The sequence below is a fragment of the Cucurbita maxima genome, unplaced genomic scaffold, assembly GCF_002738345.1.
Source record: "Cucurbita maxima cultivar Rimu unplaced genomic scaffold, Cmax_1.0 Cma_Scf00008, whole genome shotgun sequence".
In the NCBI taxonomy this organism is placed as follows: domain Eukaryota; kingdom Viridiplantae; phylum Streptophyta; class Magnoliopsida; order Cucurbitales; family Cucurbitaceae; genus Cucurbita; species Cucurbita maxima.
In genome coordinates this window covers 2,483,009-2,510,893 of record NW_019272024.1, presented here as the reverse complement: position 1 = coordinate 2,510,893, position 27,885 = coordinate 2,483,009, and the positions used below count along the sequence as shown (strand labels likewise).

General features: G+C 35.5%; 4 protein-coding genes and 2 long non-coding RNA genes across 11 annotated transcripts; 4 read left to right on the top strand and 2 right to left on the bottom strand.

Annotated features, from left to right (window-relative positions):
- Positions 1 to 678: 678 nt before the first annotated feature.
- LOC111483366 lies at positions 679 to 25,772 on the bottom strand. 2 transcript variants are annotated; one of them, XR_002718353.1, is made up of 11 exons: positions 25,625 to 25,772; positions 24,542 to 24,983; positions 23,702 to 23,771; positions 23,233 to 23,324; positions 22,569 to 22,922; positions 22,027 to 22,180; positions 11,666 to 11,770; positions 8,554 to 9,597; positions 7,732 to 7,778; positions 1,310 to 1,379; positions 679 to 1,056 (listed from the first exon to the last, which is right to left on the bottom strand). It is a non-coding gene; the product is annotated as an uncharacterized LOC111483366 (long non-coding RNA). The 2 variants fall into 2 exon arrangements; XR_002718352.1 differs by lacking the exons at positions 7,732 to 7,778; positions 8,554 to 9,597; positions 11,666 to 11,770; ... (4 more) ...; positions 24,542 to 24,983; positions 25,625 to 25,772 and adding an exon at positions 5,048 to 5,131.
- LOC111483363 (gamma aminobutyrate transaminase 1, mitochondrial-like) lies at positions 925 to 4,878 on the top strand. 2 transcript variants are annotated; one of them, XM_023129555.1, is made up of 18 exons: positions 925 to 1,010; positions 1,093 to 1,177; positions 1,274 to 1,346; positions 1,424 to 1,521; positions 1,629 to 1,721; positions 1,908 to 1,981; positions 2,078 to 2,116; positions 2,194 to 2,282; positions 2,377 to 2,453; positions 2,529 to 2,603; positions 3,085 to 3,132; positions 3,232 to 3,315; positions 3,411 to 3,498; positions 3,594 to 3,672; positions 3,958 to 4,048; positions 4,130 to 4,208; positions 4,448 to 4,563; positions 4,638 to 4,878. In XM_023129555.1, exons 1-18 carry the CDS (start codon positions 961 to 963, stop codon positions 4,707 to 4,709), a joined length of 1,410 nt encoding a protein of 469 aa, XP_022985323.1. In that variant the 5' UTR covers positions 925 to 960; the 3' UTR covers positions 4,710 to 4,878. The 2 variants fall into 2 exon arrangements, with proteins under 2 accessions (XP_022985323.1, XP_022985322.1); XM_023129554.1 differs by having other exon boundaries at positions 1,093 to 1,346.
- Positions 7,042 to 11,406, top strand: LOC111483365 (gamma aminobutyrate transaminase 1, mitochondrial-like). The gene is made up of 19 exons (XM_023129556.1): positions 7,042 to 7,260; positions 7,351 to 7,430; positions 7,515 to 7,599; positions 7,696 to 7,768; positions 7,855 to 7,952; positions 8,037 to 8,129; positions 8,322 to 8,395; positions 8,489 to 8,527; positions 8,602 to 8,690; positions 8,780 to 8,856; positions 8,940 to 9,014; positions 9,511 to 9,558; positions 9,661 to 9,744; positions 9,840 to 9,927; positions 10,023 to 10,101; positions 10,404 to 10,494; positions 10,577 to 10,655; positions 10,871 to 10,986; positions 11,073 to 11,406. The coding sequence occupies exons 1-19, from the start codon at positions 7,216 to 7,218 to the stop codon at positions 11,142 to 11,144; spliced, it is 1,485 nt and encodes a 494-aa protein (XP_022985324.1). The 5' UTR covers positions 7,042 to 7,215; the 3' UTR covers positions 11,145 to 11,406.
- Positions 13,897 to 21,128, bottom strand: LOC111483367. The gene is made up of 3 exons (XR_002718354.1): positions 21,053 to 21,128; positions 14,610 to 14,681; positions 13,897 to 14,261 (listed from the first exon to the last, which is right to left on the bottom strand). It is a non-coding gene; the product is annotated as an uncharacterized LOC111483367 (long non-coding RNA).
- LOC111483362 (gamma aminobutyrate transaminase 1, mitochondrial-like) lies at positions 14,018 to 17,773 on the top strand. 3 transcript variants are annotated; one of them, XM_023129553.1, is made up of 19 exons: positions 14,018 to 14,096; positions 14,206 to 14,315; positions 14,393 to 14,477; positions 14,574 to 14,646; positions 14,879 to 14,976; positions 15,047 to 15,139; positions 15,272 to 15,345; positions 15,426 to 15,464; positions 15,543 to 15,631; positions 15,719 to 15,795; positions 15,871 to 15,945; positions 16,090 to 16,137; positions 16,236 to 16,319; positions 16,415 to 16,502; positions 16,573 to 16,651; positions 16,888 to 16,978; positions 17,060 to 17,138; positions 17,334 to 17,449; positions 17,547 to 17,773. In XM_023129553.1, exons 1-19 carry the CDS (start codon positions 14,052 to 14,054, stop codon positions 17,616 to 17,618), a joined length of 1,515 nt encoding a protein of 504 aa, XP_022985321.1. In that variant the 5' UTR covers positions 14,018 to 14,051; the 3' UTR covers positions 17,619 to 17,773. The 3 variants fall into 3 exon arrangements, with proteins under 3 accessions (XP_022985321.1, XP_022985320.1, XP_022985319.1); XM_023129552.1 differs by having other exon boundaries at positions 14,206 to 14,282; positions 14,393 to 14,646; XM_023129551.1 differs by having other exon boundaries at positions 14,393 to 14,646.
- LOC111483360 (gamma aminobutyrate transaminase 1, mitochondrial-like) lies at positions 22,675 to 27,821 on the top strand. Of its 2 annotated transcripts, XM_023129550.1 has the most exons (19): positions 22,675 to 22,769; positions 23,225 to 23,346; positions 23,486 to 23,570; positions 23,666 to 23,738; positions 23,832 to 23,929; positions 24,024 to 24,116; positions 24,307 to 24,380; positions 24,477 to 24,515; positions 24,592 to 24,680; positions 24,764 to 24,840; positions 24,926 to 25,000; positions 25,966 to 26,013; positions 26,088 to 26,171; positions 26,267 to 26,354; positions 26,443 to 26,521; positions 26,825 to 26,915; positions 26,994 to 27,072; positions 27,279 to 27,394; positions 27,479 to 27,821. In XM_023129550.1, the coding sequence occupies exons 1-19, from the start codon at positions 22,728 to 22,730 to the stop codon at positions 27,548 to 27,550; spliced, it is 1,524 nt and encodes a 507-aa protein (XP_022985318.1). In that variant the 5' UTR covers positions 22,675 to 22,727; the 3' UTR covers positions 27,551 to 27,821. The 2 variants fall into 2 exon arrangements, with proteins under 2 accessions (XP_022985318.1, XP_022985317.1); XM_023129549.1 differs by having other exon boundaries at positions 23,666 to 23,929.
- The last annotated feature ends 64 nt before the right edge of the window (positions 27,822 to 27,885 follow it).

Sequence of the window (27,885 nt, the reverse complement as noted above, 5' to 3'; positions counted from 1 at the left end):
GAAGGCTTAAATCTCCATTCTCACGATAGCACAATCAATTATTGCTGAGGAATAATAATAATGCAACAAAGACATATATTTACAAAATTTAAGTAATTAAATGTACACATTGGAACTTATAACCAAATTAGATTTTAATACATTAATGGATAAACCTTTAATATTTTAATAATAAAATTTAACTTCAATTTAATATTTGATTTTGACATGTTTCTTTAAATATAATAATAATAATAATAAAATACAAATGGTTTTTGATACAAATTCTTTCTTTATAAAGAAACCTTTACATTTAATAAAAATTATTCCATTCCCATAAATAAAAAAAGTTGATTTGATAAAAAAAAATAATAATAATAATTAAAAAAGTCATCCATGAGTGATTTCATAAAAAGTACTACTAATAAACTTTTCTTAATGAATAATTAAGAATTAATGCAGCAATAAATAATAAATACATGGATTAGTCTAAGAACTTTTTAATTAATAAATATAAACATGTATTAAGAAATTAATAAAGATAAGTTCAGAGAGAGTGGTGAGAAAAAAAAAAATGAATGAAAGGGGGATTAGTTAGAATTTTTGAGTTTGTGTTCCAATTTCAAACCTTTAATTTTTTTAATAAATAGCATATACATTAAAGAATTGGAGAAAGGCGAGGGATGAATAGCATATTGATTCGGTTGCAAATTTGTGGTTAAATTTCAACTCTCTAGTCCTGTGTGTGTGCATATCCATTTGAAGCTCTAAGAACACATTCTCGAGGGAGTTCATCCCACAATATTCATTGTCAATAACCTTCTTCGTTCCACTCTCAGGTATCAAAATCAAACGCCCAATGCATCATTTTCTTCTTAATTTTCTCGCTGCCCCTTACGATTGTTTGTCATTTGATATGAAACTGCTTCTTGGTAATAGTCCTTTGCTGCTTCTAGAAGAGCTTCACAAGAACATATCATCATGTCCAACTTATACAGTACACAGGCGTCAGCACAAACAGAGGATTCAGGGTACATTGAGTTAAACTTTAACTATTTATTCCTTCTTTGCACTCTTCTGCATGGTTTGAGCATAAACATGGTTTAATCATAGGTTTAAGGGGCATGATATGCTTGCACCTTTCACTACAGGATGGCAGTGCACAAATGAAAATCCACTAGTTATAGAAAGATCAGAGGTAACCTTCATGTGTTGTGTGTTAAACGAATGGATAATAAGACAGAAGATATTGTTTTTTCATTCTACTTTGAATTTGGATTCCATGGTGATACAGGGTTCATATGTATATGACACTAATGGAAGGAAGTACCTTGATTCTCTTGCTGGTCTATGGTGCACATCCTTAGGTACCACAATCTGCATCAACACGAACTTTTGTTCTGCATATATTAAAGTGTAGTTAAGGCAATGTTGGAATTTGTAGGGGGAAATGAACCACGACTTGTGGCAGCCGCAACAAAACAACTAAATACCTTGCCATTTTACCACTCCTATTGGAATCGTACTACCAAGCCTGCATTGGTATGTTATTTAACCTAAACTTCTTCTGCTTTCTTATATATATAAATAAAATAAAATAAAAATTCACTTTTCATTTCTTTTACTCTCTTGCGGTTCATATATGGCAGGATCTGGCAAAGGAACTGCTTGAAATGTTCACAGCTAGAAAAATGGGGAAAGTCTTTTTTACGAACAGTGGTTCAGAAGCCAATGATACTCAGGTTTTTTCTACTCCAAACTAAACCATCTAATTTTGATTCCCAATGGAATAAGCAGAGGAAATAAAGAGAAAAAACTGATAAACTAAAGTGACTAAAACATCAAGGTTAATTAGATGTGAAAGCCTTTAAGCTCGGCAACAAATGCAACCAATTAATTCATTTTGTGCTAAAAAAACAATGTAATAGGTCAAGCTGGTTTGGTATTATAACAATGCACTTGGAAGACCAAAAAAGAAAAAGTTCATTTCTCGCTCACATGCGTAAGTTCAAATCGCTTGGCAACTGTCAATCTGTATCATATCCTTTGTTGTTCTGTTCAATTAATTTTTTTTTCCTTGCACCCTTCTATCCAACAGTTACCATGGTTCAACATTAGTAGCAGCCAGTCTTACTGGGTAAGTTAAATGAAATAAAAATATACCTCGTGTCTCCTGTTAAAAGAAATAGTTACTCGGAATATATTTCTCCACAGCCTAACAGATCTGCACCAGAAGTTTGACATTCCAACTCCATTCGTCCTGCACACTGATTGTCCACATTACTGGCGTTACCATTTTCCAGGTTTTGATCTATGCTTTCGTATGCAGTTAGTTTAATTTCATTGATCTATGCTTTCATATGCCGTTAGTTTAACTTAAGAACATCCTTATGTCAGGTGAAACAGAGGAAGAGTTCTCAACCAGATTAGCTAAAAACTTGGAGGAACTTATACTCAAAGAGGGGCCAGAGACAGTAAACTTGAATACACCTTTGAATTAGAATATGATATGATACCATAATTAACCCTTGTCTAATTTTCCACTTCAGATTGCAGCGTTCATCGCTGAACCTGTCATGGGGGCTGGTGGTGCGATTCTTCCACCTACAACTTATTTTGAGAAGGCAAGTTCTTTGTATCATGAAATGATTACCGGGAGAGTACGCAGCAGTACGACTTTCCTTGTTTGGCAGTTTATCCTTTATTTCTTTTTCATTTTTCTCCTTTTATATTTAGTTTGTTGTAATTTTCATTCCATATAAGACAATTACATAATTTACATCTTCGGTCCTCTGCATGCTGAAGAGATAAAGGGAATTAAAACCAAAAGCTTGGAGGACAACAATATTTTTGGATGTTCATGACTATGAGCAAAAAATGATTTTAAAAAGAATATACAGATACATCACGGAACCCAATTTCATTGTAGAACTCAATAACAGGTTTATTTGTTGTTTCTGGAACAAACTCATCCAACTGTTTGTCACAGACATTCCATCTGTGATCTCTCGCATCTTGCCCCCAGCTCCCACAATGTTGGCTGCTGATCAAGGCCTTAGATTCTCCCATTGGTGCCACTATGATCATTTTTTATTTATGTCGCAGATCCAAGCTGTGCTCAAGAAGTATGATATACTTTTTATTGCAGATGAGGTACTTTGCTAATTGCAATTTCTACCTGCATCATTTCGCCTTACTTGCAAGAATGATTTTAATATAATCAGGAGTTGTCTTCAATTTTTATTTCTATAGGTAATCTGTGCCTTTGGAAGACTAGGGGCAATGTTTGGATGCGATAAATACAATATTAAACCAGACCTTGTATCTCTTGCAAAGGTGAAGTTCGAAAACATTCAAATTTAATAAATATCTTGCTTAGTTTAGGCTTTTCATTGTTTTAATTGAGCTTGTTAGTGTACTGCACTCTGTAGGCACTTTCCTCGGCATATATGCCGATTGGAGCTGTTCTTGTGAGCCCTGAAATCTCTGATGTCATTCACTCTCAAAGTGACAAGCTAGGTATAATGCTTACATAATAAACTAATTAATCAATGTTAATAATCTTCAAGTCCAATACCTTACCTATTCTTTTTGTTAAATAATATTGCCTCCAGGTTCCTTTTCTCATGGATTTACTTATTCCGGACACCCAACCGCATGTGCTGTTGCACTTGAAACACTTAAGATCTACAAGTACGTTCCTATACCTATGCTTCTGGATTACTACTTTTTGACATTCAGGATGAAAAAGAAACCTTGTAAGTGGACAAACATTTCAAATATCCATCATTTTTCGGTACAAGAAAACTGCAACTTGATAAAAGTGGATGACCTACTCTCGATTTGATTCAATCAGTGTCCTTGTTTGGGGATGCAATCAAGATTTGAAGTATAAAGAGAATACTCGTAATTGTCATAGAGAATGCAATAAATGTGTACTTACCACATTATTGGTAAGTTCCTTTCATTCCTTTGTAGGGAAAGGAATATTGTGGAGCAAGTAAATCGCATCTCCTCGAGGTTTCAAGATGGCATAAAAGCTTTCTCTAATAGCCCTATCATTGGAGAGGTAAAGAGAGTTGCTCAAGTAATTAAGATTTACTTATGAATCTGAGGCAACTTCAGTTCTTCAGCAACTATGATTTTGCAGATAAGAGGGACTGGCTTGGTGTCAGGCACAGATTTTGTAGACAATAAATCACCAAATGATCCGTTCCCTCCAGAATGGGGTATGTTTTATGTAATTACCATTGTTAGTGATGCATATTAATGGCTTATATCTTGAAAACAGCTTGGCCTCAGAAACAAGTTTGAATTTCTTGAAAACAAAAAGTGCTTTCGTAGTTTGTAAATCTTGAGAATTTTGGATCAACCTAACCCCAAAATTACAAATCCAGTAATGAGGTAGATCTTGATCTGCCAGGGTCATGCTTATGCTTACAGCTTGTTATGTGCCTGATATAAACAGGAGTTGGTGCATATTTTGGAGCTGAATGTCGGAAAAATGGTTTGATATTACGTGCTGGAGAGGATACTATAACGATGGCTCCACCTTTAATCATCTCTCCTCAAGAAGTTGATGAGGTATCCCTCAAAGCAAATAAGCTTTTTATTGGGTTCCAATTCTATATCTTTGATCCAACGTTTTTTGTTTCCAGATAATCAGCATTTACGGAAAGGCACTAATTGCTACAGAAGAGAGAGTGAAGGAATTGAAGGCTCAGAGGTAGACCTGAAGGAACCGGATCCTGTCTCCTATCTACTACGTGATGGCCAAATGCTTCGTTAATCAGCTTTTGTCTAAATAAAAAGGGTATGTTTTGTGAGCTATAAAAAGCCATGGATGTTGAATAAAAGCAGCTTGATATTTTGATCCATTCAAATCTCAGAATGATTTCTTCACATTCCCCCAATTTAAAAGCCATAAAACGGATTTATAATTCTAGGTCTAAAAAGAATCAAACATATACCAAAACAAACAGAGATTGAAAGCATTAGTAGTCTGTATGGCTATAAGACGAAATCTAGGTCTCGAGATGACAGGAAAAGAAGGAAGGAAGGAAGGTACCTCTCGAAGCCCGGCGATGGCGGCCGCTGCAACATCGCCCAACACTGAAACCCCCATTTCCTGCAATCCATCCCTTTTCCCCTTCAACACATCAATTTCGATTCAATTATAATAATAATAAAGATAATAAAAAGTTATCCGTCCGGTACTGTCTTTCAAAAACCCATTTCAAATGAAGTCGCCCGAAACACTCATCTCGGCACGCTCGCCCACACTGTGACACACGTATGTGCCACAGGGTAGCTCACTTAGACCACAGGGCCCAGGGGTAGTTGTCAACTTCTCCCTACCCAAAGTTATATATGCTAAGCTGTTGTTATCTCTCTCTTGCTTGCTTATATAACGTCTCTTTCAAAAATCTCTCTCTACTCTCGTTTTCTAAAACCTTCTTTTAAAATCGAGGCTAGAGGCTCGATCATACGTCGCTTGGTCGTAGGCAACGCAAGAACAAATTGGCTTAGCTCACTTGTCGTTGGAAAGTGAGTGTCGCACCATCGTTAATCCACTGCCTTCAAAAGTGCGATTGTGTCACTAGGGACCTTACAAAGGGTGTTTTGTTCTCTTTCCCAACCAAGGTAGTATCTTACAGTAGTGGAGACATGTGACACCTATCGAACCATGTTAAGGATCGAGAGAGTGAGAGAGAGAGAGAGAAGTATCATGATGTGACCGATGAGAATGGTGCATCATGTAACACACCGATAAAGGTGGATGATGGTTGTGAAGCTAAGGTGCACAAATTGAAGTATTGTAGAAGTATGTGGGTCGTGTCATATAGAATCAAGATGATGAAATGAGATGCGTCGTTGAGTTTGCAAAACCTTGGCCTAAAGTAAAAACAAGGTTGAACCTCGGTACTTGCTTAATAGAGGCAAGTTAACCAGAGTCGTAAATGAAAGAAAATAAACATACAAGCAGCATGTATTACTAAATAAAGTTGCATTGAACATGAAGTGAAGCTTGGTTAAGGATGAAAAAACCTCGACTAATGTATAATGGGACTTGAGTCAGCTAATGTATAGTGGGACTTGAGTTATTCTTAAAACCGACATGATAAATAACACATAGTCGTAAAGTAGTTAAAAGAAAGAATCTCTACCTACCCATAATACCCTTTACTTTTTAGCATATATCTATATTGTCCTCCTTAACTAGGAGGGACATGAGATGAATTTTCTAAATCTCTTCGTACTTTATTTTTATGAAGTGCATTAGAGGTGTACATGCTTTGGCTCGGAGATTTTTAGGTTGGTAACAAATTCAATCAAGAAACGTCATAAAACTAAAATTTAAGTATTTGATTGACGTTGAAATCAAGTGTGAGCGTTTTAAATTAAAACAAAGTACCACTCTAACAAACTTATCATTAATGTAAATTTCTCAGTATATTTTATATATTATTATTTGGCTCAAGTCAACTCGAAGATTTTATCCCATGAATCCAAAACTAAACCGAATCAGTTCGGGTTCAGAAAAATGAACTCAAACCAACCCAAAAGCTAATCCAACCCAACACAACTCAATTTAGGTTGAGTTGGTCCGGATTGTCGAGTTGAAGGTACACCTCAATTTATTCCGCTCATTTTCTTTAAAAGGAAATAAAAACTTAGGATAAGCTTTCCCAAGTGAATAATTTTTTGTGAAGCACCAAAAAGAAACTTTATTTTGAGAATCTTGGAATACAAGATTAAAGTACAAATTGTTTTAATACAAAATCTTTCTTTATAATGAAACCTTACCTTTAATAAAAATTTATTCCATTCTCATTTAAAAAAATAATAAATAACAAATCAAATAAAAAAATTTGATTAGATAAAAGTTTTTCTTTTAATTAAAAAAAGTCAACCATAAGTGACGTCATAAAAAAGTTTGTTCCTTTAAAATAAAAAGTACCAGTGAATTTTTCTTAAAAGTTTTATTTTCTAACGTTTTTAAATTGAATCATTTTATATTAAAGTATAATTAATGAATATTTTAAGAATTAATACAACAGTAAAGAATAAATCCATGGATTAAACTACAATATAAAGAATTGGAGAAAGGAGAAGGATGAAACAGCATATTGATTCGAATACAAATTTGTGGTTAAATTTCAACTCTATAGTCATATGTGTGTGCATATCCATTTGAAGCTCTAAGAACACATTCTTGAGGGAGTTCATCCCACAATGTTCATTGTCAATCACCTTCTTCGTTCCACTCTCAGGTCTCAGGTATCAAAATCAAACGCCCAATTCATCATTTTCATCTTAATTTTCTTACTGCCCCTTACGTATTATTTGTCCAATGCTTCTTGGTAATAGTCCATTGCTGCTTCTAGAAGAGCTTCACATAAATATATCATCATGTCCAGCTTATACAGTACACAAGCAGAAGATACAGGGTACATTGGGTTAACCTTTAACTAATTATTATTCCTTCTCTGCACTCTTTGCATGGTTTGAGCATAAACATGGTTTAATCATAGGTTTAAGGGGCATGATATGCTTGCACCTTTCACTACAGGATGGCAGTGCACAAATGAAAATCCACTAGTTATAGAAAGATCAGAGGTAACCTTCATGTGTTGTGTGTTAAACGAATGGATAATAAGACAGAAGATATTGTTTTTTCATTCTACTTTGAATATGGATTCCATGGTGATACAGGGTTCATATGTATATGACACTAATGGAAGGAAGTACCTTGATTCTCTTGCTGGTCTATGGTGCACATCCTTAGGTACCACAATCTGCATCAACACGAACTTTTATTGTACATATATTAAGGTGTAGTTAAGTTAGTAAAGACAATGTTGGAATTTGTAGGGGGAAATGAACCACGACTTGTGGCAGCTGCAATAAAACAACTAAATACCTTGCCATTTTATCATTCCTATTGGAATCGTACTACTAGGCCTGCGTTGGTATAAACTTCTTTTGCTTTCTTTTAGATAAAAAGAACTCACTTTTCATTACTTTCACTCTCTTGTTGTTCATATATATGGCAGGATCTGGCAAAGGAACTGCTTGAAATGTTTACCGCTAGAAAAATGGGAAAAGTCTTTTTTACTAACAGTGGTTCAGAAGCCAATGATTCTCAGGTTCTTTCTACTCAAAACTCAAGCATCTAATTCTGATTCCCGAAGGATTAAAATGGGCAAATAAAGAAAGAAAAAACAATTAAACTAATGTGACTAAAGCATCAAGGTTTATTAGCTGTGAAAGCCTCCTTTTATAGCTCTGAAACAAATGCAACCAACTAATTCATTTTGTGCTAAAAAAACATGTAATAGGTCAAGCTGGTATGGTACTATAACAATGCACTTGGAAGACCAAAAAAGAAAAAGTTCATAGCTCGGTCAAAGGCGTAAGCGCAAATCGCTTGGCTAATGTTAATTTGCATCATTTCCTTTGTTCTGTTCGATTAATTTTCTTTTCCTTACACCCTTCTATCGAACAGCTTTCATGGTACAACATTAATAGCATCAAGTCTTACTGGGTAAGCTAAATGAAAAGAAAATATACCTCATGCCTCTTGTTAAAAGAAATAAGTAGTCGAATATATTTTTCCAGTATCACAGGTGGGCACCAAGGGTTTGACATTCCAGCTCCGTTTGTTCTGCACACTGATTGTCCACATTACTGGCGTTACCATCTTCCAGGTTCTGATCTATGCTTTCATATACAGTTGGTTCAAATACTTTGATCCTTTTTTTTTCCAGCCATTAACTTAAGAGCATCCTTATGTCAGGTGAAACAGAGGAAGAGTTCTCAACAAGATTAGCGAAAAGGTTGGAGGACCTTATACTTAAGGAGGGGCCAGAGACGGTAAACATGAATACTCCTTCGAATTAGACTATAACATGATACCATAATTGAATCTTTCTCCCTTGTCTAATTTTCCACTTCAGATTGCTGCGTTCATCGCTGAACCTGTCATGGGAGCTGGTGGTGTGATTCTCCCACCTACAACTTATTTTGAGAAGGTAAGCTGTTTGTACCATGAAATGCTTAAAGTAAGCGTAGGCAACAGTAAGACTTTCCTTATTTTGTTGTCTATTCTTTATTTCTTTTTCCAATTATGTTCTCTTCTTTCTGTTTTATTTTCCTCCTTTCATATTTAGTTTGCTTTAATTTTTCGTTCTATAAGAGGATTACATAATTTACATTTTCCATGATGAGTGTGCTGAAGAGATTAAGGGGATTAAAACCAAAAGCTTGGAGGACAACAATATTTTTGGATGCTCGAGTATGAACAAAAAAATGAGAAAAATATAATACAGATGGATCACGGAACCTATGGTAGAACTCTATAACAGGTTTCTTTGTTGCTTCTGGAACAAACTCATCCAACTGTTTGTCACAGACATGCCATCTTTACTCTCACACGTCTTTCCCCAAACTTCTCCAATCTTGGCTACTGTTCAAGGCCTTAGATTTCTCCCATTGATGCAACTATGATCATTTTTATTTACCTTGCAGATCCAAGCTGTGCTCAACAAGTATGATATACTTTTTGTTGCTGATGAGGTACTTTTCTCATTGAAATTTCTGTCTTCATCATTTCGCCTTGTTTACAAGAATGATTTTAATATTTATATCAGGAGATGTCTTCAATTTTTATTTCTATAGGTAATCTGTGCCTTTGGAAGAGTAGGGACAATGTTTGGATGCGATAAATACAATATTAAACCAGACCTTGTATCTCTTGCAAAGGTGAAGTTCAAACATATTCAAATTTAACAAATATCTTGCTTAGTTTAGGCTTTTCATTGTTTTAATTGAGCCTGTTAGTGTACTGCACTCTTTAGGCACTTTCCTCGGCATATATGCCTATTGGAGCTGTTCTCCTGAGCCCTGAAATCTCTGATGTCATTCACTCTCAAAGCAACAAGCTAGGTATATTGCTTATACAATAAACTAGTTAATCACTGTCCGTAATCTTCAAGTCCAGAAACTTACCTGTTCTTTGTGTTCAATAATACTGTTTATAGGTTCCTTTTCTCATGGATTTACTTATTCTGGACACCCAACTGCATGTGCTGTTGCACTTGAAACACTCAAGATTTACAAGTACGTTCCTACACCTGGGCTTTTGGATTTCTACTTTTTACCATTCAGAATAACAAAGAAGCCTTAAAAGCGGACAAAAATTTCAAACATCCATCATTTTTCAGAACAAGAAATCTGCAAGTTTGTCAAGGTGGATTACCCACTTTCTATTAGATTCAAACGGTGTCCTTGTTTGGGGATGCAATCACGATTTGAACTATAAATAGAATATATGTAATTGTTATGATCGAAACACATGTATAGAATGCAATACATATGTGTACTTACCACATTATTGGTAAGTTCATTTCATCCCTTTGCAGGGAAAGGAATATTGTGGAGCAAGTAAATCGCATCTCCCAGAGGTTTCAAGATGGCATAAAAGCTTTCTCTGATAGCCCTATCATTGGAGAGGTAAAGAGAGTTACTCAAGTAATTAAGTTTTAACTTGTGAATCTGAGGCACGTTCAGTCCTTTAGCAACTGTGATTTTGCAGATAAGGGGGACTGGCTTGATATCAGGCACAGATTTGGTAGACAATAAATCACCAAATGACCCATTCCCTCCTGAATGGGGTATGTTTTATGTAATTACCATTCTTAGTCATGCATCTTAACGGCTTATCGTGAAAACAAAAAGTATCTGTTAATTTGGATCAAATAATCCTAGCCGGAAAAAAAACATTGTATCTTATCTTAACCCCAGAATCACAAATCCAGGAATGGGGTAGATCTTGAACTGTCAGGGTCATGCTTATGCTTACAGCTTGTTATGTGTCTGATATAAACAGGAGTTGGTTCATATTTTGTGGCTGAATGTCGGAAAAATGGTTTGGTAGTACGTCCTGGAGGGGATACTATAACGATGGCTCCGCCGCTTATCATCACTCCTCAAGAAGTTGATGAGGTATCCCTGAAAGCTAATAAGATTACGATTGAATTTCCATTCCACATCTTTTGCTGGACTTTGATCCAATGTTTTTTTGTTTCCAGTTAATCAGTATGTACGGAAAGGCACTAAAGGCTACAGAAGAGAGAGTGAAGGAATTGAAGGCTCAGAGGTAGCTGCAAGTGGTTACAACAAACGGCCTGAAGGAACCGGATCCTGTCTACTAAGGGAACAAATAAATCCTTCTCCGTGGTGGCCAAATGCTTGATGGTGATGAATAGTTAATCAGCTTTTGTCTAAGATATGAGTGATATGCCTGAAATCGTGTCCAAGATATCAAGCTGTTTCTGAACATCAGCTTGATATGGATTTCAAAGTAAAATTGCTCATTTTCGGAAATCCTTCTTGCAATAAAAGTTGTTTGAGTTTTTAGCTTTCCGTTGTCCTCTCGCCTTCCTCGAGAACTTGAAGTCATCTTAAACCCTCCTTTCTCATCCTCTGATCCATCCAAATCTCAGAATGATTTCTTCACATTCCCCCGATTTAAAAGCCCTTAATTGGTTTGATAATTCTAAGTCTAAAAAGAATCAAATATATACCAAAACCAATAAAGATTGAAAGCATTAGCAGTCTGTATGGGTGTAAGACGAAAGCTAGGGTTTGAGATGACAGGAAAAGAAGGAAGAAAGAAACGTACCTCTCGAAGCCCGGTGATGGTTGCTGCTGCAACATCGCCCAACACTGAAACCCCCATTTACTGCAATCCATCCATTTTCCTCTACCTTTTGCTTTCTCAAGAAATCTAAATTGGAGAGACGATGCTGAGCAGAATGGAGGAAAAATTATACGGAAACGCATTAAGCTGGCTTTGAACCCGCGCTTTGAAGGCGATTACGCTGAAGCGGCCGCGCGTAATAAGCTTTCATTCCAAGAATGCGCCAGCCGAGTGTCGAATTGAGGAGCGCGCGTGTAGAAAAATGGAGGAAAAATTATACGGAAACGCATTAAGCTGGCTTTGAACCCGCGCTTTGAAGGCGATTACGCTGAAGCGGCCGCGCGTAATAAGCTTTCATTCCGTGGATCGAGCATTGGGTAAACCTTTTTCCTTGATTTAGTTATACTTGTGGTATGTTTGAATGCATGTTATTAAAGTTTATGAACGAACCGAGTTGATTTGACTTATAACAACCATGCTAAACGGTTAGGACGCTCGTTTTTTCTAACGAACTCCAAAGTTGAACGAAACTCAAACATAACTTGATATTCATGTTTAGGTCATCTTACTTTGTCCATTATGATAATATGTTTACTCATGAGATGTTTAATTCTGTTATACGATTAAGAGTTCGCCAACTAACTCAGAATCACAACTTCCTTATTGTTGCTCACGTTATGGAGCCTATTAGGGGAGGGGATACCAATAAACACTATTAGAAAATGTGAGAACACTGTCTATAACGATATGATGAGAACTATGGGTTGGATACGAATGTCGAGGATGCGTCTCAAGAGCCTACTAGCCATAGGCTAATGATGATAATGACATTTGTATCGACCCAAGCCTACAACTAATAAATATTGTCTTCTTTGGACTTTCCCTTTCGGGTTTCCCCTCAAGATTTTTAAAATACGTCTTCTAGAGAGAGGTTTCCACACGTTTATAAATTATATTTTGTTCTTCTCCCCAACCGATCTCAGACAACAATGATGACTTTGATGATAATGATGATAAAAACAAACTAGTAAAACACCTAAATAAGAACAAAGAATCCTAAGACAAACCACGAGAACTGATAACTCAGTTAGGGCTAAAGAAAAAGAACATATGGTTTCTAGATCACGACTCTAAGTTGAGCTTAGGTGGGTCGAACTAGATCTGTGTCTCAAATTTCTCAAATTTTATGTGTGTTTATAAACTCAGTCATGTTGTATTTTTACTTTATCATCAATTAGTCGTTCGTCATTGCAAATTGTGTTCTCCATATCCTTTATGTCATTTTTTACTTCGAGCCCAAGTCTCTCAAATGAGAGTCTAAGCCAACTAGAGTCACAAATGAAGAAAAGGAAACACTCGATTAAGGATGAAAGAACTTTGCCTAAGGTCCTATGAAGCTCGTGATCTTATGCAGTCAATGGATAGCACGATTGTCGAAGACTACGTGACACGTGGCACATATCCGTTAAGAGTATCAAAAGTAGTTAAAAGAAAAAAAATCTTTACCTACCCATATTGCCCTTTACTTTTTTCCATAATACCAATATTGTCCTCCTTAAGGCATTATTCTCATACCAATTAAATGTAAGTTAAACTTAATTAATTATCTTAAGCAACTTGGGGAGTTGCAAAAACATGATGACAAAGGTTCTCTAATAACAAAATCTCTAACTAAATGACTTTGGATAACGATAAACTAGTAATCCCAATCAATTACTAATAATTAATTTCAATTAACTAATTAATTACTATCATTAGTAATTAATTAACTAGCACTACAATCAATACATCACGTGACAACTTTACTGCCCACGTGTCTTAAAATGGAATTATATATTATTATGTCCATGTGTCTTAAAATGTAATTATATATTATTAGGATAAGGTTTAGGTGATTCGAAATATTCAAAATAACATTTTATATATATTAATTAAATTTATTTTTTAACGCACCAAAAGGAACAATATTGGATGCCAATATTTTGAGATTCGTTCAAAGATTAAATATTGGAATTGGGAAATAAGTTTATTTAAATAATAAATAATATATAATATATAATAAAAATACAAGATGTTACATTGGATAAAATTATTTTAAGATGTCAAATTAAATTTAAAACATTTAAAAATGAAATATTAAAAATCTTATATTGTGTCAGTCATGTGAGTTCCAATTAATTTATTAATGCGACAGTAAATAATGAATACAGACATTTTTAATGCGTTCAAAATATTATAAAGAATTGGAGAAAAAGGAAGGATGAACAACAAGCTAAGTCAGTTCCAAATTTGTGGTTAAATATCACAGCTCTTATGTTCTGTGAGTGTGTGTGTGCAGCCATTTGAAGCTTTGAGAGCACATCCTACAATGGCTATCATCAATCACCTTCTCCGTTCCGCTCTACGGTCTCGGGTAACAAAATCAAACAAACGCCCGATTCATCGTTTTCTTCTTCATGTTCTTCATGTTCTTATTGTCCCTTATTCTTATCGTTTGATATGAACCTGTTTCTTGGTTATAGTCGGTCGCATCTTCAAGACGAGCTTCGGAATATGTCGTCCCGACTCCCTTCCTGTCCTGCTTATATGGAACACAGCCATCGGTGCAAACAGAGGATTCAAAATACATTGGGTTAAACTTCAACTGTTTATTCCTTCTCTACACTCACTCTTCTATATGGTTTGAGCATAAACATGTTTCAAGTACAGGTTTAAGGGACATGATATCATTACACCTTTTACTACAAGATGGCAATGCACAAATGAAAATCCACTAGTTATAGAAAGATCAGAGGTAACCTTCATGTGTTGTGTGTTAAACGAAGGGATAATAAGACAGAAGATATTGTTTTTTCATTCTACTTTGAATTTGGATTCCATGGTGACACAGGGTTCATATGTGTATGACACTAATGGAAGGAAGTACCTTGATTCTCTGGCTGGTCTATGGTGCACATCCTTAGGTACCACAATCTGTGCATCAACACGAACTTTTGTTCTGTATATATTAAAGTGTAGTTAAGTTAGTTGTGATGTCCCACATTAGTTGGGAAGGAGAACAAACTACCATTTATAAGGGTGTGGAAACCTTCCCCTAGTGCGTTTTAAAGCCTTGAGAGGAAGCCCGAAAGGGAAAGCCCAAAGAGCGGAGAATCTGGGTTGTTATATTAGTAAAGACAATGTTGGAATTTGTAGGGGGAAACGAACCACGACTTGTAGCAGCTGCAACAAAACAACTAAATACCTTACCGTTTTACCACTCCTTTTGGAACCATACGAACATGCCTTCATTGGTATGCTATTCAAGCTTGAACTTATTTTGGTTTCATTTAGATAAAAGAACTCACTTTTCATATATGGCAGGATCTGGCAAAGGAACTGATTGAAATGTTCACAGCTAGAAAAATGGGGAAAGTCTTTTATACAAACAGCGGTTCAGAAGCCAATGATACTCAGGTTTTTTCTACTCCCAAGAGAATAAGCAGAGCAAATAAAGAGAAAAAACTGACAAACTAAAGTGACTAAAACATCAAGGTTTATAACAAATGCAACCAATAAATTCATTTTGTGCTTAAAAACATGTAATAGGTCAAGCTGGTATGGTACTATAACAATGCACTTGGAAGACCAAAAAAGAAAAAGTTCATTGCTCGCTCACTGGCGTAAGTTCAAATATCTATATCATTTCCTTTGTTGTTCTGTTCTATTAATTTTCTTTTCCTTACACTCTTCTATCCAACAGCTACCATGGTTCAACATTAATAGCAGCCAGCCTTACTGGGTAAGTTAAATGAAATAAAAAGATACCACAGGTGTCCTGTTAAAAGAAATCGTTACTCGAATATATATTTTTCCACAGCCTAACAGGTATGCACCAGCAGTTTGACATTCCAGCTCCATTCGCCCTGCACACTGATTGTCCACATTACTGGCGTTACCATTTTCCAGGTTCTGATCTATGCTTCCATATACAGTTGGTTCAATTTCTTTGATTCTTTTTTTACAGGCATTAACTTAAGAACATCCTTGTGTCAGGTGAAACGGAGGAAGAGTTCTCAACCAGATTAGCTAAAAACTTGGAGGACCTTATACTTAAGGAGGGGCCAGAGACGGTAAACTTGAATACTCCTTTGAATTAGAATATGACATGATACCATAATTGACCCTTGTCTAATTTTCCACTTCAGATTGCTGCATTCATCGCTGAACCTGTCATGGGGGCTGGTGGTGCGATCCTTCCACCTACAACTTATTTTGAGAAGGTAAGCTCTTCCATTTTTCTCCTTTTATACTTAGTCTGTTTTAATGTGCTGAAGGGATTAAGGGAACTAAAACCAAAAGCTTGGAGGACAACAATATTTTTTATGCCACCATGATGTTTTTTTTTTTTTTGCTTTATGTTGCAGATCCAAGCTGTGCTCAAGAAGTATGATATACTTTTTATTGCAGATGAGGTACTTTGCTAATTGCAATTTCTACCTGCATCATTTTGCTTACTTGCAAGAATGATTTTAATATAATCAGGAGTTGTCTTCAATTTTTATTTCTGTAGGTAATCTGCGCCTTTGGAAGACTAGGGGCAATGTTTGGATGCGATAAATACAATATTAAACCAGACCTTGTATCTCTTGCAAAGGTGAAGTTCGAAAACATTCAAATTTAACAAATATCTTGCTTAGTTTAGGCTTTTCATTGTTTTAATTGAGCTTGTTAGTGTACTGCACTCTGTAGGCACTTTCCTCGGCATATATGCCGATTGGAGCTGTTCTTGTGAGCCCTGAAATCTCTGATGTCATTCACTCTCAAAGTGACAAGCTAGGTATAATGCTTATACAGTAAACTAGGTCATGACTGTTTATAATCTTCAAGTCCAATAATATTGCCTCCAGGTTCCTTTGCTCATGGATTTACTTATTCCGGACACCCAACCGCATGTGCTGTTGCACTTGAAACACTCAAGATCTACAAGTACGTTCCTACACCTGGGCTTATGGATCACTACTTTTTGTCATTCAGTATCACAAAGAAACCTTAAAATGGACAAACACTTCAAACATCCATCATTTTTTTGTACAAGAAAACTGTAACTTTGTCAATCAGTGTCCTTGTTTGGGGATGTAATCACGATTTGAAGTATAAAGAGAATAGAGAATGCAATACATATGTTTACTTACCATATTATTGGTGAGTTCATTTCATTTCAGGGAAAGGAATATTGTGGAGCAAGTAAATCGCATCTCCCCGAGGTTTCAAGATGGCATAAAAGCTTTCTCTGATAGCCCTATCATTGGAGAGGTAAAGAGAGTTGCTCAAGTAATTATGTTTGACTTGTGAATCTAAGGCATCTTCAGTTCTTCAGCAACTATGATTTTGCAGATAAGGGGGACTGGCTTGGTGTCAGGCACAGATTTTGTAGACAATAAATCGCCAAATAATCCATTCCCTAAAGAATGGGGTATGATTTATGTAATTACCATTGTTAGTGATGCATCTTAATGGCTTATATCTTGAAAAGGGTCTCAGAGCCAAGTTTGGATATCTTGTTCTATATCAACCTAACCCCAAAATCACAAATCCAGTAATAAGGTAGATCTTGATCTGCCAGGGTCATGCTTATGCTTACAGCTTGTTATGTGCCTGATATCAACAGGAGTTGGTGCATATTTTGGATCTGAATGTCGGAAAAATGGTTTGATAGTACGTGCTGCAGGGGATAATATAACGATGGCTCCACCATTTATCATCTCTCCTCAAGAAGTTGATGAGGTATCCCTGAAAGCTACTAAGATTTTGATTGAGTTCCAATTCTACATCTTTGCTCGAATTTGATCCAATGGGGTTTTTTTTTTTTTTTTCTTTTCAGATAACCAGCATTTATGGAAAGGCACTGAAGGCTACTGAAGAGAGAGTGAAGGAATTGAAGGCTCAGAGGTAGCTGCAAATGGTAACAAGAAACAGCCTGAAGGAACCGGATCTTCCCCGTGATGGCCAAATGCTTCGTTAATAAGCTTTTGTCTTACTAAAAGGGTATGTTTGTGAGACATAACAAGCCTTGGATGTTGAATGAAAGCAGCCTCATATTTTGATCCATTCACTTCACATTCCCCCAATTTAAAAGCCATGAATTGGATTTATAATTCTAGGTCTGAAACGAATCAAACATATACCAAAACCAATAGAGATGGAAAGCATTAGCGTACCATTTTCGTTGCCCACATAGCAAGCATAGCAACAGTTTGTGGCTCGAGTGAGGACGGATGAGCTTAAGAGGTGTTCGGAGGTTGATTAAGGAATAAGGGGTCGTGGAAGAAGGAACTCAATCTCCATAATTTGGAGACTAGGGTTTGATAAGTCGAGATGTCTACGAGAATAATAACGATGATATCTAAGATGGTAAGTACAATGATGTCTATGATAATAATAACAATGGTGTCTAAGTTGATAAGTACAATGATGTCTTTGATGATGGTGGTGGTGAAAGGGACTAGTTAGAACACCTAAGCAAGAACTTTTAGATCCCTAGAGACAAATCACGAGGACCGACAACCCAATTAGAGATAAAGAAAGAGAACTTATGATTACCGCATCATGACCATAACTTGAACTTAGATGAGTTAAGTAAACTTATAGGGGATAACCTAAGAAGAACTTAGGAACTAACTCCTAATATGAACAAGATACAGAAAGAACGAACCAACCAACCAATGACACATAACTTAAGATGGAATTAAAAACTACGAACAAGCTATTTACTAAGTATTTTTATATTCATTCATACTACTTTAATTCTTTTCAAATGATGCTTACACGAAGCAGTCGAGGCAATGATGTGCATGAGTTGCTGAGAAATACAGGTATGTCTTAAAAAAGTATAGTGGGAATTTAGTAATGTAGTTATACTGAATATCAGCTTGACTAAAAAAAATTAATGTGCCATAATCAAACTTTTCAACGGTTTAAAAAAGTCAAAATTTTAGAGATGTCTGAAAAGTCAAAATCTTGGGATGCCAGATTTCATTTTGATACATTCTTTAAATAAAAAAAAACAATAAAATACAAATTGTTCCATATAATGAAACCTTGCATTTAATAAAAATTACTCCATTTCCCTTTTTTAGAAAAATAACACTTGTTTTGAAATTAATAAACCCATTTATTAAGATGATTTTAAAATTAAAATTAATAAAAATTACTCCCATTTCCAAATTAAAAAAAAAAAAATTAGTTTCTTAGAAAAAATATATATTTCCCTTAAAACGTAAATTAAAGAGTTTTTTTTTTTTTTTTTAAGTTTTCCTTTTACACTTGTTTTAAAATTAATAACCCAAATAAAAACTATTTCCTTAAATTTTAATAAATATTTTTAGAAGATTTTTCTTCCATTCATTTTTTATTATTATTAGGAATAAATCAACCAAAAATGATTTTTTTTAAAAAAAAAAATCGTTCATTTAAAATAAAAAGGTAATCATAATTTTTTCTTAAAAAAGTTTTATTTCCCAACGATATAAAATTGAAACATTTATTTATATATGTATATATAAATAAACTTCCCAATGATAGAGAAATTTAGGGGATTCAAGATGTGTTTTTTTTTTTTTTTTTGAATGAGTTTGTCATTTATAATTATTGTTTATTGTTTTCTTTAAAAATGATGAATAATAAAGCAGAGAGCATGGAAAAAAATAAAAAATAAAAATACATTATTTAAACTATATTGTTAGCCATAACTCTTAAAGACTACACATGTGAGTGCAAACTAATTTATACTTAAGTATTCATTAACGAATAATTATGCATTAATGCAACAATAAATAATAAATATAAATCTGTATTAAGTAATTAATAAAGGTAAGTGGGGTAAGTGTAGTGGTGAATTAAAAAAAAACATGGACTAAGGGTTGGAGTTATTATCCTTAAAAACTAGTCTCTATCTCAGGAGCTCCAACTATTATGAAGACTTGGAGAAAGGAGAGGGTGTGTGCAACCATTTGAAGTCTGAGAACACATTCTTGAGGAGACCATTCCATAATGGCCATCATCAATCACCTTCTTCGTTCTACTCTCAGGTCTCAGGTAACAAAATCAAATGCCTAATTCATCATCTTCTTCTTACGTATCGTTTATCATTTGATATGATCCTACTTCTTGGTTATAGTCTGTCGCACATGAATATGTTATCCTAGCTCCCTTCCTGTCCCGTTTACGAAGTACACAGGCTTCACCACAAAGAGAGGATTCAGGGTACATTGAGTTAAACTTTAACTAATTATTTGTTCCTTCTCTGCACTCTTCTACATGGTTTGAGCATAAATATGGTTTCATCATAGGTTTAAGTGGCATGATATGCTTGCACCTTTCACTACAAGATGGCAGTGCACAAATGAAAATCCACTAGTTATAAAAAGATCAGAGGTAACCTTCATGTGTTGTGTGTTAAACGAATGGATAATAAGACAGAAGATATTGTTTTTTCATTCTACTTTGAATTTGGATTCCATGGTGATACAGGGTTCATATGTATATGACACTAATGGAAGGAAGTACCTTGATTCTCTTGCTGGTCTATGGTGCACATCCTTAGGTACCACAATCTGCATCAACACGAACTTTTATTGTACATATATTAAGGTGTAGTTAAGTTAGTAAAGGCAATGTTGGAATTTGTAGGGGGAAATGAACCACGACTTGTGGCAGCTGCAATAAAACAACTAAATACCTTGCCATTTTATCACTCCTATTGGAATCGTACTACTAGGCCTGCGTTGGTATAAACTTCTTTTGCTTTCTTTTAGATAAAAAGAACTCACTTTTCATTACTTTCACTCTCTTGTTGTTCATATATATGGCAGGATCTGGCAAAGGAACTGCTTGAAATGTTTACCGCTAGAAAAATGGGAAAAGTCTTTTTTACTAACAGTGGTTCAGAAGCCAATGATTCTCAGGTTCTTTCTACTCAAAACTCAAGCATCTAATTCTGATTCCCAAAGGATTAAAATGGGCAAATAAAGAAAGAAAAAACAATTAAACCAATGTGACTAAAGCATCAAGGTTTATTAGCTGTGAAAGCCTCCTTTTATAGCTCTGAAACAAATGCAACCAACTATTTCATTTTGTGCTAAAAAAACATGTAATAGGTCAAGCTGGTATGGTACTATAACAATGCACTTGGAAGACCAAAAAAGAAAAAGTTCATAGCTCGGTCAAAGGCGTAAGCACAAATCGCTTGACTAATGTTAATTTGCATCATTTCCTTTGTTCTGTTCGATTAATTTTCTTTTCCTTACACCCTTCTATCGAACAGCTTTCATGGTACAACATTAATAGCATCAAGTCTTACTGGGTAAGCTAAATGAAAAGAAAATATACCTCATGCCTCTTGTTAAAAGAAATAAGTAGTCGAATATATTTTTCCAGTATCACAGGTGGGCACCAAGGGTTTGACATTCCAGCTCCGTTTGTTATGCACACGGATTGTCCACATTACTGGCGTTACCATCTTCCAGGTTCTGATCTATGCTTTCATTTACAGTTGTTCAAATTCTTTGAGCCTTTTTTTTTTTTTTTTCCAGCCATTAACTTAAGAGCATCCTTATGTCAGGTGAAACAGAGGAAGAGTTCTCAACAAGATTAGCGAAAAGGTTGGAGGACCTTATACTTAAGGAGGGGCCAGAGACGGTAAACATGAATACTCCTTCGAATTAGACTCAGAAGGCTACTGACAACATTTATGGGAAGGCACTGAAGGCTACTGAAGAGAGAGTGAAGAAATTGAAGGCTCAGAAGTAGCTGCATATGGTTACAACAAACGGCCTGAAGGAACCGGATCCTGTCTACTCTAAAGGAACAAATAAATCCTTCTCCGTCGTGGCCAAATGCATAGTTAATCAGCTTTTGTCTATGATATAAGTGATATGCCTGAAATCTCGTCTAAGATATCAAGCTGTTTCTGAACTTTTAAGTTATAAAAAGCCTTGGATGTTGAATAACAGCAGCTTGATATGGATTTCAAAGTAAAATCGCTCTTCTTCGGAAACATTTCTTGCAATAAAAGTTGTTTTAGCTTTCTTTTGTGCTCTCGTCTTCCTCAAGAACTTGAAGTCATCTTAAAACCTCCTTTCTCATCCTCTGATCCATCCAAATATCTAAATGATTTCTTCACATTCCCCCGATTTAAAAGCCATGAATTGGATTTATATTTCTAGGTCTAAAAAGAATCAAACATATACCAAAACAAATATAGATTGAAAGCATTAGCAATCTGTATGGGTGTAAGACGAAAGCTACGGTTTGAGATGACAGGAAAAGAATGAATGAATGAATGAAGGAAGAAAGGAAGGTACCTCTCGAAGCCCGGCGATGGGGGCAGCTGCAACATCGCCCAACATTGAAACCCCCATTTGCTGCAATCCATCCCTTTTCCCCTTCCTTCCTTGCTCCCTTCTCAAGAAATCGATGCTTCAGTGATTTCAGACCAGGTTTCTGCGGATTTCCCTTCTGAAAAGGGTTAAGATCTTGACTAAATATCTAACATCTTCTTTTGTTCTTTTAATCAATAATATTTTATTTCCACCCTATCCTATCTCGTCCCCGTCCATGTTAAATTGCACAAACCACCCTGAAAAAAAAAAAAACTTTATTTTACTCTATGAAATACTATAATTATTAAAGTTTTTATCTTTAGATTAAATTACAAACTTATCCCTATAATTTTTTAAAATAAATTGATAAAATTATCATAAATATTCTCCACCATAAAAATGTATCAAATTATAAAACAAGATTTTGACTATAAAATCTAAATTAAGAATATAATCAAATTTGGAAGATCAAACCGTTAAAAAATAAATAAATAAATTCGAACGCATAAATCAGTTAAGGATACGGTTGAAGGGAAAGCTCGATTCTTCCAACTTTGTCGTAAAATTCACTCGGTATTATATGAGACGAGGCAGCCCCCTTCCTCCCTCGTCTTTCTCATCTCTTTCTCTGCGGCCACTTGAGCTCCATTCCTCGCTCGCATTCTTCCGGAGGCCCTCTAACAATGGCCGTCAACCACCTCCTTCATTCCACTCTCAGGCCTCAGGTTACAAATCAAACGCCCAAATCTTGTTCGATCCAAAACTTTGAGGAAATGTCAACCACCCTTTTTGTTTCCTTGATTTTTCATGGAGCAGCTTTACTTTTCCATCTCTGATAATTAGAAGATCTTCGTCCATTGTTTCAGATTACCGAGTTCCTATCAGAAATCAAGATCAAATGCCTGTTAGAACAATACTGTTGGAAACCAATATAATTATTTTGTTGATTATGAATTTGTTTCAGCTCCCAGATTCTAGGAATTGCTACTGTATGAACTGTTAACAGACATAAATTCTATGAACTTCATAATTTGTTTTTTCTCCTTGTTTAAGCCATGCCAATTAAGAATCTGCTTATTGGTAGTATTTCCTGTTCGATTATGATGTTTCTCTCTTCTTTTGTGGCTTATTAGGCAAGTATGATTATAAAACATACGACTTTTTTTTTCCCCCTTTGCAGTTTGGTACCTTAACAAAAGCATTCACTTCTTTTAGAAAAGCATCATGGGAACGTGTCGTCCTCGCTCCTTTCCTGTCCCGCTTACATGGTACAGAGGCATCTGCACAAAAAGAGGATTCGAGGTACAAGGGTTAAACTTTAACTATTTATGCCTTCCATCATTCAAGCATGATTTGTGATAACAATGATTGCACTTTCGTCTACAACAGAACTAAAAGTCAATTGAGTTTCTCATGGATCGCAAACATGGTTTAATTACAGGTTCAAGGGGCATGATATGCTTGCACCTTTTACTGCAGGATGGCAGACCACCGATGTTAGTCCACTGATTATAGAAAGATCTGAGGTATCTGTCATGTGTGTTATAAGCATGAACGAGAAGATATGTTCATTCTCTCTTTGGTTCTCTCTAATTTGAATTTGAATTCCATGGTGATATAGGGTTCGTATGTATATGACATTAATGGAAGGAAGTACCTTGATTCTCTTGCCGGTCTATGGTGCACATCCTTGGGTATCACAATCTGCACTAACACGAACTCTTGTTCTGCATATATTGAAAAGTTTAGTTTCAGTAAGTTAGTAAAGGCAAGACTGGAATTTGTAGGGGGAAATGAACCACGACTTGTGGAAGCTGCAACAAAACAACTAAATGTCTTGCCATTTTACCACTCCTTTTGGAATCGTACTACGAGGCCTTCTTTGGTACGTTATGTAACCTTTACTTCTTTTGCTCTCTTCTAGATAAAAAGAACTCACTTTTCATTACTTTCACTCTCTTGTTGCTCATGTATGATAGGAGCTGGCAAAGGAACTGCTTGAAATGTTCACAGCTAGAAAAATGGGGAAAGTCTTTTTTACAAACAGTGGTTCAGAAGCTAATGATACTCAGGTTCTTTCTACTCCAGACAAGAACTTTATATTATGGCTGATACAATATCGATATGAGAATTTCTTCATATATATAACTTTGAAAACAGAGTAATATATTGAGGGGGGCTCAAATTACAAAATCTTTGCAGCAAAGGCAACCAATTAATTCATTTGGAGCACCATTTAATGTGCTTAATTACATGTAATAGGTCAAACTGGTATGGTACTATAACAATGCACTTGGAAGACCAGATAAGAAGAAGTTCATAGCTCGCTCAAAGGCGTAAGCTCAAATCACTTGGCTAATGTTCATTCGTATAATTTCCTTTGCTGTTCTGTTCAAGTAATTTTCTTTTCATGGCACCCTTCTATCCAACAGATATCATGGTTCAACATTAATATCAGCCAGTCTTACTGGGTAAGTTAAATGAAAAGAAAATATACCTCATGTCTCTTGTTAAAAGAAATAGTTACTCGAATATATTTTTTCACAGCCTTCCAGCTATGCACCAGAAGTTTGACATTCCTGCTCCATTTGTTCTGCACACTGATTGTCCACATTACTGGCGTTACCATCTTCCAGGTTCTGATCTATGCTTCAATTTACAGTAGTTCAATTTCTTTGATTTTTTTTCAGTCATTAACTTGAAAACATCCTTGTGTCAGGTGAGACAGAGGAAGAGTTCTCAACCAGATTAGCCAAAAACTTGGAAGACCTTATACTCAAGGAGGGACCAGAGACAGTAAACTTGAATACTCTACTTTGAATTAGAATATGGCATGAAACTATAATTGACCCTTTCTTCCGTGTCCGGTTTTCCACTTCAGATTGCTGCGTTCATCGCCGAACCTGTCATGGGTGCTGGTGGTGTGATTCCTCCACCAGCTACTTATTTTGAAAAGGTAAGTTGTTTGTATCATGAAATTTTGAAGTATGCAACAGTAAGACTTTCCTTGTTTAGCTTCCTATTCTTTATTTCTTTTTCTAATTATGCTCTCGTGTTACGTTTTTCTTTTCTACACTTTTTATATTCAGTTGGCTAGTTGTTTGAACTTTCCTTCTAGATAAGATGATTACATAATATTGAAGGAGCATAGGTGAGATAGTAAAATTACAGATAGCAAAATTAGGATTGTATAAACTAGTACTTTGATTAATAATAATAAAGAAATAAAATACAAAAAAGAACGAAGAAAGAAAAACTTCAACTGCAAAGATATTTAGGGAGAAGTCTAATTATTATTTCTTAAATTAACCTAAACTATGAGGATTGGCTTACTGACGCAATTACATGAATAAACTCCAACCTTACTATCTAATCGTGAATGCTAAGCCAACGGCTGGTTTTTTGAAAATTTAGGTTGTTAGCTGGTTTTTTGAAAATTTAGGTTGTTGGTCCATCATGGTCGTTTTCTCCTTCAATATTATGTCATGATCTTGTTGACAAGATTAGGCGAATTATCCAAAAGCTTTGGAGCAAAAAAATGGTTAAAAAAACAAATAAATTCAAATGAATCAGGACGCACCAGGTTTCTTTGTTGTTTCCAGAACAGACTCGTCTTTAGGGTACAACTTCAAATGGTGAAACAGATCCGACTATTTACTGTTTGTCACAGATATCCAATCTGTTCTCTCTTTCGATGCTAAGCCTTCACATCCGCAGTGCAAGTCAATTTAAGTATTTAAAAGTCATCAAAGTCTAGCACTAGAGATGGACCAACAGATGAACTAACAGTCTACATATGAATCATGATTCAATTTCTTGCCTTTGTTATTAATGTTCTAATTATTGATGTAAATACTTTCTAATGACAAAAATAAGGAGAACATGAAGGGAAGAATGAAGTATGTCTTATTTATGTTGCAGATCCAACCTGTGCTCAAGAAGTATGATATACTTTTCATTGCCGACGAGGTACTTGCTAATTGCAATTTTTTTCTTCACCAATTGCAATGTAAACCAGGAACTGTCTTCAACATTTTTTATAGGTAATCTGTGCCTTTGGAAGACTGGGGACAATGTTTGGATGCGATAAATACAATATAAAACCGGACCTTGTATCTCTTGCAAAGGTGAAGTTTGAACAGATTCAACTTTAGTAGATATCTTGTTTAGTCTTGGCTTTTCATTGTTTTTATTGAGCCTGATAGTGGACTGGATTCTGTAGGCACTTTCCTCGGGATACATGGCTATTGGAGCTGTTCTCGTGAGCCCTGAAATCTCTGATGTGATTCACTCTCAAAGCAACAAGCTTGGTATATTCTTGTACCTAGCTTACCTATTTAATCACTGTTAATAATCTTCAGTGCAGCTTACCTATTAGTTTAATAATATTACTTCCAGGTTCCTTTGCTCATGGATTTACTTATTCTGGACACCCAGTCTCATGTGCTGTCGCAATTGAAACACTCAAAATCTACAAGTATGTTCCCCTACTCCTGTGCTTTCTGAGTTCTATTTCTTTTTTATTGAGAATGACAAAGAAACCTTAGAAGTGGACAAACGTTTCAAAGATCTAAAATTTTCTTATACAAGAAAACTGGAAGTCATCAAGATGGACCTACTTTCTATTTGATTCAATTGGTGTCCTTGTTCGAGGATGAAATAGTGGTTCTAAGTAAAAGAGAATAAATGCACATTTTTATGATACAAACTCACATATAGGATGCAATGCATATATGAAAAATTACCAACTTATTGGTAAGTTCATTTTCTTTTGTTCTAGGGAAAGGAATATAGTGGAGCAAGTAAATAGCATCTCCTCAAGATTTCAAGATGGCCTAAAAGCTTACTCTGATAGCCCTATCGTTGGAGAGGTAAGAGGGTTGCTCACGTAATTAAGTTTGGCTTGCGAATCTGGGCATCTTCAGTTCTTCAGCACTATTATTTTGCAGATACGGGGGACTGGCTTGATCTTAAGCACAGAGTTTGCAGACAATAAATCACCAAATGATCCGTTCCCTCCTGAATGGGGTATGTTTTATGTAATTCCCATTGTTAGCGATGCCACTTAATGGGAATTTTGATCAAATTAAATCAAGGCACAGTAGCCTAAATCTTCAATAATTTTTTATCAGCTTAATCCTAAAATCACAACCCCAGGAACTAGGTGGATCTTCATCTTAATCCGGTAGGGTCATACTTATGCTTACAGCTTGTTATCTGCCTGATATAAACAGGAGTTGGTGCATATTTTGGAGCCGAATGTCAGGAAAATGGTATGCTAGTACGTGTTGCAGGGGATACTATAATGATGTCTCCACCATTTATCATCTCCCCTCGAGAAGTGGATGAGGTATCCCTAAAAGCTAACAATAAGACTATGGTTCAATTTAAACACATTTTCTGCTGGAATTTGATCCACTGTTTTTGTTTCCAGTTAATCAGCATTTATGGGGAGGCACTGAAGGCTACTGAAGAGAGAGTGAACGAATTGAAGGCTCAAAAGTAGATGCAAATAGTTACAACGAACAGCCTGAAAGTACCAGATCCTGACTACTTTCATGGAACAAAGAAATCCTTCTCCATGATCACCAAATGCTTGATTGGTGGCGAAAAGTTGATCAGCTTGCGTATTATTACATGAGTAATATGTCTGCAATCTTAACACTAGACACCCCCCCAAAGTATGTAGAAAAACCTTGGATGCTGTGAGAAATGTCACTCAACAGCTAGATTCTTAAGGTAATGTTGAATAAAAAGTTCTTTTAAGTTCTTAGCCTTCCTTCTTGCTCGACTCTCTCGTGATCTTGAAGTCATCTTAAACCCTCCTTTCTCATCCTCCGT

Bases quoted from the DNA above. Each gene is read 5' to 3' on its own strand.
- LOC111483360 (XM_023129549.1), top strand. From the start codon at position 22,728: ATGGCCGTCAACCACCTCCTTCATTCCACTCTCAGGCCTCAG. The intron at 26,522-26,824 runs GTATGTTCCCCT...CTTTTGTTCTAG, and splicing joins GAAACACTCAAAATCTACAA to GGAAAGGAATATAGTGGAGC. The intron at 27,073-27,278 runs GTATGTTTTATG...TGATATAAACAG, and splicing joins TCCGTTCCCTCCTGAATGGG to GAGTTGGTGCATATTTTGGA.
- LOC111483362 (XM_023129551.1), top strand. From the start codon at position 14,052: ATGGCTATCATCAATCACCTTCTCCGTTCCGCTCTACGGTCTCGG. The intron at 14,316-14,392 runs GTTAAACTTCAA...TTTCAAGTACAG, and splicing joins GAGGATTCAAAATACATTGG to GTTTAAGGGACATGATATCA. The intron at 14,977-15,046 runs GTATGCTATTCA...CATATATGGCAG, and splicing joins ATACGAACATGCCTTCATTG to GATCTGGCAAAGGAACTGAT.
- LOC111483365 (XM_023129556.1), top strand. From the start codon at position 7,216: ATGTTCATTGTCAATCACCTTCTTCGTTCCACTCTCAGGTCTCAG. The intron at 8,528-8,601 runs GTAAGCTAAATG...ATATTTTTCCAG, and splicing joins ATAGCATCAAGTCTTACTGG to TATCACAGGTGGGCACCAAG. The intron at 10,495-10,576 runs GTAAAGAGAGTT...GTGATTTTGCAG, and splicing joins ATAGCCCTATCATTGGAGAG to ATAAGGGGGACTGGCTTGAT.
- LOC111483363 (XM_023129554.1), top strand. From the start codon at position 961: ATGTCCAACTTATACAGTACACAGGCGTCAGCACAAACAGAGGATTCA. The intron at 2,117-2,193 runs GTAAGTTAAATG...ATTTCTCCACAG, and splicing joins GTAGCAGCCAGTCTTACTGG to CCTAACAGATCTGCACCAGA. The intron at 4,209-4,447 runs GTATGTTTTATG...TGATATAAACAG, and splicing joins TCCGTTCCCTCCAGAATGGG to GAGTTGGTGCATATTTTGGA.